This window comes from Schistocerca piceifrons, chromosome 2 (genome assembly GCF_021461385.2).
Source record: "Schistocerca piceifrons isolate TAMUIC-IGC-003096 chromosome 2, iqSchPice1.1, whole genome shotgun sequence".
NCBI classification, from domain to species: Eukaryota; Metazoa; Arthropoda; class Insecta; order Orthoptera; family Acrididae; genus Schistocerca; species Schistocerca piceifrons.
This window is the reverse complement of record NC_060139.1, coordinates 628,835,500-628,849,769: the sequence shown is the minus strand read 5'-3', so window position 1 is coordinate 628,849,769 and position 14,270 is coordinate 628,835,500. Positions and strand designations below refer to the sequence as shown.

The window sequence follows — 14,270 nt, the reverse complement described above, 5'->3', positions numbered from 1 at the left end:
GCAGCTTGGAGGGTAAAAATCGTAGAGGGAGACCAAGAGATGAATACACTAAACAGATACAGAAGGATGTTGGTTGCAGTAGGTACTGGGAGATGAAGAAGCTTGCACAGGATAGAGTAGCACAGAGAGTTGCATCAAACCAGTCTCAGGACTGAAGACCACAACAACAACAGAAACAGATTCCTATTCACTATAAAGATGACACATGGAGTTGTAGACAGATATAACAAAAAGATTGTTACGTTACACATTAAGCTTTCAGCAGAACCTTCATCAGGAAACAGAAACACACATGCATTCATGCAAGCAAGCACACCTGACACACACTTGAATGCTGTCTCTTGTTCCTCAGGGCAGACGGAAACTGAAATTCAGCAAGTGGGTGCAACAGTCCATATTGGAGAGGGGGATGGGAAAAGACAGTGGGATGTGTGTGGGCGAAGAACAGACAGTGGTGTTTGGCTGAGTGTGCAGGTGCTAGAGGTGTCAGACAAGGCTACCAGGTGCAGCATTGGGTGGCTGTGGGGGAGAGGAAGGGAGGGAATAAAAGGGAGTGGTAAAGAGACGAGGGAAAAGATTATGGCTCCTTGCAGAGAGCACTGCACAGTGAGGGTGAGGGGACATGAGTGGGGAGGGGGTGATAGGACAGAGGTGGTGGAAACTGTCGGGTGGAGGGTGGTAAGGACAGTATGTTGCCATAGGTTGAGGGTGGAATAATTTCAGGAGTGGAGAATTAGTTGAAAGAATAACTAACATCTGCTTAGTTCAGAAAAGCTGGTAGTGGAGTCATTATGCTCTGCTGCATGTTGTGCAACAAGATGGTCCACTTTGCTCTTGGCCACAGTTTGGCTTCTTGATATTTATATCAACGTTGGTAGCTGAGTGGTCAGCATGATGGAATGTCATACCTAATGGCCCGGTTTCGATTTCCGGCTGGGTCGGAGATTTTCACTGCTCAGGGATTGGGGTTGTGTTGTTCTTACCACTATCATTTCATCCCAATTGACATGCAAGTCGCCGAAGTGGCGTCAACTCAACAGACGTGCACCAGGCGAACGGTCTATCCGACGGGAGGCCCTAGCCATACGACATTTCCATATCAACGTAAAAGGCTGTGCAGTGATTGCAGCTGATACACGATATGGCTGCTTTCACAGGTGGCCTCTAATGGAGTAGAATAATCATGTGACAAGGACGAATAGGAAGTGCTGGGCGGGTTGATTGAGCAGGTCTTGCACCTTGGTCTTACATGGGGATATGATCCCTGTGGCATAGGGTTGGGATTGGAAATGGCATAGTGATGGACTAGGATGTTGTGGAGGTTGGATGGGTGACAGAACACTACTTTCGGAGAGTGGAAATGATCCTGGGTAGGATGTCCCTCATTTTGGGGTGTGATGACAGATAATCAAAACCCTGATGAAGAATGGATTCTAATTGTTCCAGTCCAGGATGGTATTGGGTGATGAAGGGGGAACTCCTGTGTAGGTGGTTCTTGGGGGTAGTGGGAAGATTGGGGGTATGTGGGAATATGGTGTGGAAAATCTGTTTGTGAACTAGGACTGGGGCGTAGCTCCTACCTTTGTGTCTGTGCAAGGGAGGTCTTGTTACTGCAGATATTCCATCCGCAGGTGGCTAGGCTGTATGGAAGGGATTTTTTGCTGTGGAAGGGATGAGAATTGTCAAAATGCAGGTACTGTTGGATCTGGATCCTCCCCTCCACAACCAGCGTTTCTGAACTGTGCAGATGGCAGTTAAGCCGGGCATGGTGGCCGAGTGGTTCTACGCACTTCAGTCCAGAACCACGCAGCTGCTACGGTCACAGGTTCGAATCCTACCTTGGGCATGGGTGTGTGTGATGTCCTTAGGTTATGTAGGTTTAAGTAGTTCTAAGTTCTAGGGGGGACTGATGTCCTCATATGTTAAGTTCCATAGTGCTCAGAGCCATTTTGCAAATGGCAGTTAACCTTACAACACATTCTCTGCTCCTGATGTCATCCTGGCCTCAGTCTACGGTAACCTGTCATCCTCACACCCTCCATCCAACAGTTTCCACCCACTCTGTCCTATCTTCTCCTCCCAACCCACATGCCTTCACTCCCATACTACAGTGCTCTCTGCCAATGCATCCACTGATCTTTTCCTTTTCTCTGCTCCTCTCCTTTCCACTCCCTTTCTTTTTCTCTCCCTCCCTCCCCTACAGCCTCTGACACTGCACCAAGCAGCCTTGCCTGCCACCTCTGGTTGCAGCACATTTCGCGAGGCAGTACTTTTCTAGGTGTGTGTAGCCTTGGTCTGTTCCTCTTTCGACTACTATCATCACATATTTTAAGGCACATGAAATTCAAAGTACCCAGATCTCTTACTGCAATGAATCAATGAGGACTGGCTGACACAATGTTCTACGCAGGGCAAATATTTTACACAGGGCAGTGAAGTGGAAGTGGCAACATGGTGGGAGCTGACAGTGCTAGGCACTACTTGGTGTATTGATGGGAGGAGTAGTCCAGCCCTCTACGTGTCAAGTGTCTACTAGTTTAAGTTGGGCTATAAATATATTCAACACCTGATTTTCTTCATGATTACATAATTAGAACGTGTACACTTTAACCTTACAAAGTTTAGGCTTTAGAAAGTGCTCTATCAAACTTGTGTGGTTACAGACGGATATAACCACTTTTCTGCATTTGATAAACAATGTGATCATTTAATGTATGTAATTCATGATTAGCTGCAGCTGTTAGCCATTTTGAAGTTGGCACACATTTAATGTAATGAAATGTCTTGTGAGCATGATATTCATCACATTTTTATCACTGTTTATGTCAGACATAAGTGACAAAGCATTTATATCTTTGTTATCAAGTCAGGTCTACTGGCATTTGTGTGGTGCTTACACTAATATGTGGTGCTTACACTAATATTTGAACTGAAGCATGTTTGCATCACATAGGCATAGGATGATGATAGGCTTGCCTACTAGTCTCATATACAACAGAGGACGATATTGTGCAGCCAAGGTAGAACAATAATTATATCATTCTCAACATATGGCACCTGTGGAACCTGGAATCAGTAACATGTGACAGGGTACCCAGAAGAAACTGAACTAGTTTTTTTGGTGGGCAGAGTTTTTGTAGTACCGCATTTTGCCACTAGGAGCACATAGAGCGAACATAGTCAGTAAGCTGAGTACTCTCACTGAAGGAGGTCAGGACTAGTTTCGACAGAATTTATATTAACAACTGTTTTGTGTGATTATCATTTTTGCAATGGCTGATTTTCATGAACAGCAAGTGGTGGTGAAAATCTTCTTTTGGCTCAGAAAAAGTGGACCAGAAATTCCTGAAATGTTAAAAACAGCATACAAGGGTGATGCTATGGGGAAAATTGAAATGTTTGAGTGGTTTCCCAATTTCAGACATGGTGAAACGTCAGTTGATGAAAAACCTTGTTCTGATTGTCCATCCTCAGCCTGAACACATGAAAACGTTGAAAACATTAGTGCAATCCTTAATAAAGATCACTGACAGGCTAGACGGGCTATAGAAGAAATTGTGGAGTTGTCAGGAGTGACTTGGAGTTCGGTGCAGTGAATTGTGACAGAAGGTTTGGGAATGAAAATGGTGGCTGCCAGATTTGTGCCATGACTGCTGAATGAAAACAAGATTGTGTGGGATCATGCTGTGCTTTGAAAAGAAACATCCTGAAATGATACAAACTTGCTTTCAAAAATTACCACAGGTGACGAAGCTTGGTGCTGCAGTTACAATCCACGTGGAATGTTTCCCTCTGTATATATAAAAAACAAAGATGATGTGACTTACCAAACGAAGCGCTGGCAGGTCGATAGACACACAAACTAACACACACAAACACACAAATTCAAGCTTTCGCAACAAACTGTTGCCTCATCAAGAAAGAGGGAAGGAGGGGGAAAGACGAAAGGATGTGGGTTTTAAGGGAGAGGGTAAGGAGTCATTTCAATCCCGGGAGCGGAAAGACTTACCTTGACTTGTTTTTCCACCGTGACAATGCCCCTGCTTTCACAGCCCTCCCCCCCCCCCCCTTTTTTTTTTACCTAGAATGAAAAGTGACATGAAAGAAAAGCATTTTGCTGATGTTGCTGAGAAGAAGAAGAAGAAAATAATGGAGGTGCTGTCAAGTAACACAAAACATGAATTTTTTGAGAAACGGAATAAAAGATTAGGCAAGTGTATTAGTGCAAGTGGAGAATACTTTGAAGGGGATTGAAGGTTTGTGCTTAAAATGTGAATAAATAAGTAAAAAAAATAGTTCAATTTCTTTTTGGTACTCCTTGTATATGTGGCAGTATAGTATGCATTAATTGGTTGATTATTTGTGTGGGTGTTACATAAGACCGGAGCAAGAACATTCTGTAATATTCATTAATTCTCCTAAGAATTTCAGTTTATGAAGAAAAGCTTCAGTAACAAATGTAAGGCAGAAAACTCTCTCTCTCTCTCTCTCTCTCTCTCTCTCTCACACACACACACACACGCACACACACACACACACACACACACACACACACCATACGTTAGTGCATTTAAGTAAGTAATTTCAGTACGTGGAGGAATGTCTGAAGTATTGCAAAGACCTAGAGCTGGTGATGTAATGTGTCAGTTTCTATTTTCGTGTGCTTTCCAGTTCTGCTGTTCCTTCCTGCTGCCTCAATTTCACTATCGTTTTATCAACTGCATTAGTCTGGCATTGTCTCTGGCTTTTACATAGCCTCAATCTGCATATTTTTGGGTGATCTGTTCATTCATAAATTTCCTGGTTTTTATAAAAGAAATTGTAAATTTTTTGCTGTTTCTACTGTAACGAATCATTTTGTTGGACACACAATGCCGTATAGTTGCATTAATTCCAGCTTCTAATTTACTATGGCTCTGCTGCTTGTGGAAGATAGTTGACTAATATCTAGATTTATTATTTTTCTTTCCTATCCTTAAGTAGGAGAAATGTTTTCTCCTCGCAAGTGACATTTTTGTTGAATTTTTATTTTTTTCTTAGGTGGTACAGGGCTAAAGTCCTTAAAATTGTTGAAGGAAAATATGAATTATTCTTCGTTGATTGTGGAGATCGTGCGACAGTCAACCAGGAAGATGTTGCACCCATAAGCAAGACATGGATTGATCGACTTCCATTCCAGGTATGCACTGTTGGTTTGAAGTCCACATAGTTTGCTAGATACTTATGTGATTGGGTCTGGCCATATGTAGCAGCACTTTTACATTAAAGTGACAATCTATAATAACTTTACATTGAAACAATAATTTCAAAAGGAAAACTCACTTGAGAAAACTGTAAAATTATGTGACAGAATTGTTGGCCAGTTTAATATCCCTGCTGATGGCTGACATTGATAACTGCTCATATTCACTACAGGTCAAATATGATGATCACCACCATGGACATGAGTGGCATGTCACATGGGCTGAGCAGCTCACAGCTACGGGGCTGGGCAGTAAGCCATGACTCAGTCTAGTACAGTCCGTTGCCTGTGACACTGTCAACCACACTGTTCTGTTAACTGTATTTCAAACCTGCATTATACTTACACTTTCTCACTCTCATTATTGGCTTTCATTCAGTTGCCATTGATTACAGATTATGCGTTTGTGTCGGGAGTGGACAGAAAAGCCGGTGATTACTTTCTAGAGGGGAAATACTTACTACTGCTGATAGACAAATATAAAAGTACACAACACTGTCATAGCTTTCAGAATTATTAGTTCTTTCCTCTGGGATGAGAAAGGGATAGGTTGAGGAAGGTTAAAAGAACGACAGGTTATTCAGACTCCAGGATGAGAAATATCCACCTGTTGCTCTCTCTCATCCTGCAGTCTGAGTGACCTGCCCATCTTTCTAGCCTCCCCCAACCAATCCCTTGCTCATCCCAGAGGAAAGAACTAATAGTTCTAAAAGCTATGATGGCGTCAAATAATTTTACATTTGTGTGTCAGCGGTCCTAAAAAATTTCACCTCCTGTGGTTAATACTGCTCATTAAACAACCAGTATGAGAACAGTGAATACTTGTAATGTAAATTTTGCTACCACTCTCAATATGAATTTTACTAACCATAGCAGAGTACACAAAACTGGAATGATAGAGTTAATAAAGCAAAGACCAGTCAAGCTAGTTTGGCAATGTGACTATCATAGGCCAACCATTGAGATAAGCAATCTCCGAGTCTGATATGAAAGGAGTTCAGAGATTACCAGATGACTGAGTGTAATACCTTTAGTGGCTTAAATATTTAGCCACGTGGTAAAATCCCATCAGTTTGCTTTTGCGCCGCACATATCTCATACAGAAAAATTACCATTGTTAAAGTCAGGAATTCATATCACTCTTGTTTTTAATTACAATACCATGTTAGCTAAGATCAAGAGCAAGTTATGTTTTCCATCCAGTCTCCTAAGAAGCATAACATCTGAGTTTTACCATGTATTATCTCCTTTTGTTTCAAAACTAAATGACATTCAAAGGTATATTGTTCTCAGCTTGTCACTTTTTATGTCGTTACTGCAACTATTTACACCACTGCAGTTGAGTTGGATCACTTGCCTGGCCAGTGCTGTCGAAGTTAAATGCATCAGTAAAGCTGTTGCTCCATATTATCTCTGAGCCAATGTTTGCATAACGCACAGCATGAAACTTATTCTCATTGTCGTACTTGACTGTACTCGAGACAGCTTCAGTCCCACGTGAAACGAAATCCAATTAAGTTTCAGCAAATGCGGAAGAATATGTTGATGTTGTGTAATGTTTACATCAGGTTTATTCTTATGATGAACGGAGTATATGTAGCAGTACCATACGGAGGCTGGCCAACAAATTCTCATCTGACATCAGTGTGACTGTCAAACATACAAGACAAACAACATTATCTTTGAAATAATATGTGTTTTCTTCTTAATTGTTTTGTTATTATGAACTTGCTTTCTAACATTTTGCAACCAATAAATAAGTCAAATGTAGTGGAAGCCTATTGATTTCTTGCCACCTTTGGCTTCTTGTGTGACAAATGCACTGCTCTTATCTTGAAGTAGCTTCTCACTTGACCTCATGATGATCTATGCACCCCATTCCAGATCTTCTCATATCAAAAAATTAGAGGTGATCACCGAGAATTGAATGTAGCGTATTTTGCAAGTTGAGACTAACTATTAAAATAAGACTCACTTTGAATATATTGGAATAGAATATTATGTATTACAACTGATTTGTAGGTTGACCTTGTTGTTGGAGGGTCCACATAATTAACTGGCATTGTCATACGCAGAAGTGTAGGCAAAAATTCCACATACTATAATTATGCTTTGTACTGCAGTGCATGGTAGAGAGCATAAACTGTAACTGTGGGTTGATAAAGATATTTATATTAGTAAGCCATAGAGAACAGCAATGTTCACACCTCATTTATTGTGAAAATGTTCTCAGTGTGACTGTGAAATATACTTTTCGGGATAAAACTGTACTAATTTTTTAGTGTAATACTTATCTGAATCAGTGCCCTCTCCAGCTTTTTTATTTTTTATTTCTTCTTTTTAATTTATTTTTATTATTTATGATTAGACTTCACCCATGATTTCTGGAAGGCTTGCAAAATACTTGGGTGCAAACCAATATCTCAGTCAAAACATCTTCCAAACATAATTTAAAAAAAGAAAAAAGAAAAAAAAGAGGAAACAGGTGGAAGTCAGAGTGCACTTAAATCTGGTGAACAGGGTGAACTTTTTACAATTGATGTTCGCATCCTTCAGTTTTCTACTTGGCAAAACTCCTTAATGATGGGCAAGTACATCCTTATCCAGACCTGTTCTTAATGAATTTTTCATCCATATGGCCCAGAAGACTTGCCAATTATTATTCTACTCTAACAGTAACAACAACAACTACTACTACTACTACTACTACTACTACAGGCTTATTTGCATCATTGCAAACATTGTCTATAACATTTCTAGTAGATGTAATTAACTTAGCCTTTCATGTCTGGAGCACCAGCTTCCTCCAACTGCATTATTTGCTGTGACTGATAATCATGCCTGAAATTCATGAGCTGACAACCGAGTACTCCTTGCTTGTCTGCAAGTTCCATTTGACAATGGGCGAAGAGTACACAGTTGAAAGCTGCTGGATTTTAAATAACTTAACAGGGCTGGAAACACAAGAGAATTTTTTCAGTACATATTGCTGCAAAACACGGTTAAGTACTTCCATTAATTGTTGAAGTTTATCTCCAGTCTAGACAAAAAGAGACTTTTCTAAAATTGCCATGTTAAAAAAGTTTTTTTCCCTGTATTAATTCTCCAGCATATTATTATTAGTTGAAGTTATAAAACAGTTGCTATACAGAACACAGATAATAGGTGTGGTAATTCGCCAAGTAACTGCTTTGACTTTGTCTAAATACATTTAGACCTTATGCATTTCTTTTTTGTCAGCATTCAACAAATGTGCTAACCACCTAGCATATCAAAAGATGAAAGTAACATATAGTATTAAAGTGCACAGTCACACATGATACACCAGTTATCAGAGAACGGCAATTTATGTGAGCAGGGCTTGGTAGGGAATGCTGTTTTGAAGGTCATATGCCAACAGCACACTTCATATTTGCAACAATGATTAAGTACCTTTATATCTGTCTAGTAACAAGCATATTGGGCTAGAACCAATGGGTTGATTTTAATAACAAAACACCTACAGCAGTGTACATACTACCAGTTATAGTAAAATAATAAAACACACAGTAATATTGGACAATAATGAAATTCTTGAGTGGAGCAGTATATGAAATAAGAGAAAGGCAACCACTCATCTCTAGCAGGTTGATGTGCAGAGGACAGAAACGTTTAACAGAAAACAGCATTCACACTAGCTTTTGAGCAGTTGCTCTTTTTCTATCAAAAGTACACACGTTAAACACACACACACACACACACACACACACACACACACACACACACACCAATGATTACGGCTAGAAAAAGTGTGAATGCTCAAAAGCTAGCACAAATACTTTTTTCTGTTAATGTCCTCTACACATCGACCTGCTATTGGTGAGTAGTTGCCTTCCCTTATTTTACATAGTTAATATCTTGTACATGTTAAACCCACACAGCCTTAGCATTGAGGCAGCTTCATAATCATCTGTACTGTGCTGTCGTCTGTCTTGTCATTATGATACTGCTTGTGAGCAGTAAGGCACCATGAAAATGAGAGCTCAATATGTCAGGCATTTTTTCTAAAGATGAAGATACATGCTTTGCAAAAGGAACTGGTTTAAGTGATAAAGGAAAAATTTCAGTAACTATCCAAGAATTCAAAATGTCTTTCTGACTTTTTAGGCCAGTTACCAGAAATGTTTCAAAACTCTGCTGCAGGTAAGTGATATATGAAGCTCAATCTTCCTAAACTCATGAAATGATGCAAGTACTGAATACGTTGTTTATAATATTTTCCAGATACGTCAATTTTCTTGTAATTTATTATTTACTGTTATTGCTCATGACGTGGAAGATGTAAATTTAACAAATTTAAATCATATATATCACGTAATTAATTATAACTGAATTTTTTGTTATTATATAGGTATGGTTTCGTATACTTTGTTGCCAGTTCCCTGATTTATTTGCTTTTATTATATTGATCACATTCTTTGAATTGTACAATATACAAATAATTGTTTTTAATTTGTTGTTGGTGCATATTACAGGCTATATAATTGTTTTTAATTTGTTGTTGGTGTATATTACAGGCTGTAGAATGTGAACTGGCTGGTGTTCTCCAAATCTCAGAAAGCAACTGGGGAACTGCAACTACTGATACATTTTATGATATGATGTACTTGGATGACAGTGGTTTACTAAGATATGTTCATGCAAAGGTCAGGCTTGCCCTCAATTACATTGTCTTTACTATCATTTTTATGATTGATATTCTTACTGTAACTTTTAATTGAAAGGCAGCTTTGGATTAAATATATCATTATTTGTATATGAATATTATATTTTTATTTGTATATCAATCTAGCTATTCCCAAGCAGAATCCATTGTATTAAAATTCTTTTGTGTGTGTGTGACCCTGCCATTGTCAAATAAAACTACTGGCATTATTAATATCTCAAGAAGAGCTGCCCATAACTGTAGGCAAAATGTTGATAGTTTTGTTTGCATAATATTTTGTTCACGTACTTTAAAGAATTGCTATGAAACATGTTTGTGCCACACCAGGATCTGATCCTGGATCCGTGCCTTAAGCAGGTAGTGCACTCCCAGATATCGCATGTAGTTACACCTCCTAAACCAACTCACAGCTTCAATTTGTCATAGGCTCATCCACTTTCCTTCCAAACTCTTGATATCAACTTTGCTAGATAGTAGTAAACTTGTAATGAACCAGAGCATTAGTGGAGTGATCTGGCACATCATCTTAAGAACATTAGGATTTTTTTTATTTAAAAAAAGAAAGTTGAGGCTCAGATGAGTTTCTCAATCCAGAAATCCTTCCATTCTTCTCCTGACAGTTTTACTGACTCTTATAACTTATTCATGTGGCATTTTTAATACAAAACCCCTTTAAAAATTTGCCTGTAGAAGGAATGGAGGTATTTTTCACTATCTCTAATTCAATATATGATATTAATAGTAAGATTAATATTCCAGTAAAGAGTGTTTACAATGAACTAAAAAGCTGACATTGGATGTAGTGTTGAAAATCTTTATTTGGCAGATTCTTTGAAGACAGAAATGGGTACTTGACAGCCCCATACAAACAACTTTATTAAACTGAGTATACCTGTAATAGTTGTTGTGGAGAATATGAATATCTGCATTCTTGATTCATATACCAATAAAATTAGTTGCCCAAATTATCAGAAACTGCAGATGAATACTTCACTTTTAGTAAAAGAGAAAAGAACTTTTATCTTTGTCCTCAGACATTAATGTTGTTGTTGTTGTGATCTTCAGTCCAGAGACTGGTTTGGTGCAGCTCTCTGTGCTACTCTATCCTGTGCAAGCTTCTTCATCTCCCAGTACCTACTGCAACCTGCATCCTTTTGAATCTGCTTAGTGTATTCTTCTCTCGGTCTCCCTCTACGATTTTTACCCTCCACGCTGCCCTCCAATACCAAATTGGTGATCCCTTGATGCCTCAGAACATGTCCTACCAAACGATCCCTTCTTCTAGTCAAGTTGTGCCACAAACTTCTCTTCTCCCCAATCCTATTCAATACCTCCTCATTAGTTATGTGATCTACCCATCTAATCTTCAGCATTCTTCTATAGCACCACATTTCAAAAGCTTCTATTCTCTTCTTGTCCAAACTATTTATTGTCCATGTTTCACTTCCATACATGGCTACACTCCATACGAATACTTTCAGAAATGACTTCCTGACACTTAAATCAATACTGGATGTTAAGAAATTTCTCTTCTTCAGAAACGCTTTCCTTGCCATTGCCAGCCTACATTTTATATCCTCTCTACTTCGACCATCATCAGTTATTTTGCTCCCCAAATAGCAAAACTCCTTTACTACTTTAAGTGCCTCATTTCCTAATCTAATTCCCTCAGCATCACCCGACTTAATTAGACTACATTCCATTATCCTTGTTTTGCTTTTGTTGATGTTCATCTTATATCCTCCTTTCAAGACACTGTCCATTCCATTCAACTGCTCTTCCAAGTCCTTTGCTGTCTCTGACAGAATTACAATGTCATTGGCGAACCTCAAAGTTTTTATTTCTTCTCCATGAATTTTAATATCTACTCCGAATTTTTCTTTTGCTTCCTTTACTGCTTGCTCAATATACAGAGTGAACAACATCGGGGAGAGGCTACAACCCTGTCTTACTCCCTTCCCAACCACTGCTTCCCTTTCATGTCCCTCGACTCTTATAACTGCCATCTGGTTTCTGTACAAATTGTAAATAGCCTTTCGCTCCCTGTATTTTACCCCTGCCACCTTTAGAATTTGAAAGAGAGTATTCCAGTCAACATTGTCAAAAGCTTTCTCTAAGTCTACAAATGCCAGAAATGTAGGTTTGCCTTTCCTTAATCTATCTTCTAAGAAAAGTCTTCGGGTCAGTATTCCCTCATGTGTTCCAACATTTCTATGGAATCCAAACTGATCTTCCCCATCCTCAGCTTCTACCAGTTTTTCCATTCATCTATAAAGAATTTGCGTTAGTATTTTGCAGGCGTGACTTATTGAACTGATAGGTTGGTAATTTTCACATCTGTCAACACCTGCTTTCTTTGGGATTGGAATTATTATATTCTTCTTGGAGTGTGAGGGCATTTCGCCTGTCTCATACATCTTGCTCACCAGATAGTATAGTTTTGTTAGGGCTGGCTCTCCCAAGGCTGTCAGTAGTTCTAATATAATGTTGTCTACTCCCAGGGCCTTGTTTCGACTTAGGTCTTTCTGTGCTCTGTCAAACTCCTTGTGCATTATCATATCTCCCATTTCATCTTCATCGACATTCTCTTCCATTTCCATAATATTTTCGTCAAATACATCGCCCTTGTATAGACTGTCTATATATTCCTTCCATCTTGCTTTCCCTTCTTCGTTTAGAAGTCGGTTTCCATCTGAGCTCTTGATATTCTTGCAAATGGTTCTCTTTTCTCCAAAGGTCTCTTTAATTTTCCTGTAAGCAGTATCTATCTTAACCCTAGTAAGATAAGCCTCTACATCCTTACATTTGACCTCAAGCCATCCCTGCTTAGCCATTTTGTACTTCTGTCTATCTCATTTTTGAGACGTCGGTATTCCATTTTGCATGCTTCATTTACTGCATTTTTATATTTTCCCCTTTCATCAGTTAACATCATATTGTTTTATGTCAAGTTGACAGTGAAGTAATAGAAGCATGAAATTTGTGTAACAGGGTCTGAAAGTGTGTTGCCTTCTTCTATAGTTATTTAGTTAGTTACGTGTTCCATTGATCAGTAGCTTGGAGAACCGTTATGATGTGGAACGTGTCAAATGCACAAGAAATTCGCACAGGAAATAAGTGGGGTTTTTTTTTTTTTTTTTTTTTTTTCTTTTTAAATATATTACATCATAGTTATACCTAAATATTTCTATTATCTGTCCCATTCCCTTAAATGGCACAAAATGCCTCCAGATTTATTTACTCATACATATTCAAGAATTCATCTATGGTATAGGAGGAGTTGTTGAGGAGGTTGATCTCAATTAGTTTTTGAAACTATTACTGCTGTCTGTCAGGCATTTTATTTCATATGGTAATTTATCAAATTCGAGTGTAGGAAAAGGGAGAGAAGGAAACATAGTAGGTGAATATGGATTGGGGCTAAGAAATGAAAGAGGAAGCCGACTGGTAGAATTTTGCACAGAGCACAACATAATCATAACTATCACTTGGTTTAAGAATCATGAAAGAAGTTTGTATACCTGGAAGAGTCCTGGAGATACTAAAAGGTATCAGATAGATTATATAATGATAAGACAGAGATTTAGGAACCAGGTTTTAAATTGTAAGACATTTCCAGGGGCAGATGTGGACTCTGACCACAATCTATTGGTTATGACCTGTAGATTAAAACTGAAGAAACAGCAAAAATATGGGAATTTAAGGAGATGGGACCTGGATAAACTGAAAGAACCAGAGGTTGTAGAGAGTTTGAGGGAGAGCATAAGGGAACAATTGACAGGAATGGGAGAAATAAATACAGTAGAAGAAGAATGGGGAGCTCTGAGGGATGAAGTAGTGAAGGCAGCAGAGGATGAAGTGGGTAAAAAGACGAGGGCTAGTAGAAATCCTTGGGTAACAGAAGATATATTGAATTTAATTGATGAAAGGAGAAAATATAAAAACGCAGTAAATGAAGCAGGCAAAAAGGAATACAAACGTCTCAAAAATGAGATCGACAGGAAGTGCAAAATTGCTAAGCAGGGATGGCTAGAGGACAAATGTAAGGATGTAGAGGCTTATCTCACTAGGGGTAAGATAGATACTGCCTACAGGAAAATTAAACAGACCTTTGGAGATAAGAGAACCACTTGCATGAACATCAAGAGCTCAGATGGAAACCCAGATCTAAGCAAAGAAAGGAACGCAGAAAGGAGAAAGGAGTATATAGAGGGTCTATACAAGGGCGATGTACTTGAGGACAATATTATGGAAATGGAAGAGGATGTAGATGAAGATGAAATGGGAGATATGATACTGCGTGAAGAGTTTGACAGAGCACTG

At 38.9% G+C, this 14,270-nt stretch overlaps 1 protein-coding gene across 1 annotated transcript in view; it reads left to right on the top strand.

Moving 5' to 3' along the window:
• The window catches only part of LOC124776894 (putative ATP-dependent RNA helicase TDRD12), a 451,178-nt gene that overhangs the window by 343,187 nt on the left and 93,721 nt on the right, over positions 1-14,270 (top strand). Inside the window, exons 22-23 of the mRNA XM_047252081.1 lie at positions 5,041-5,179; positions 9,799-9,927. Of these exons, the coding sequence (XP_047108037.1) occupies positions 5,041-5,179; positions 9,799-9,927 (268 nt within the window). The remainder of the gene's footprint in view (positions 1-5,040; positions 5,180-9,798; positions 9,928-14,270) is intronic.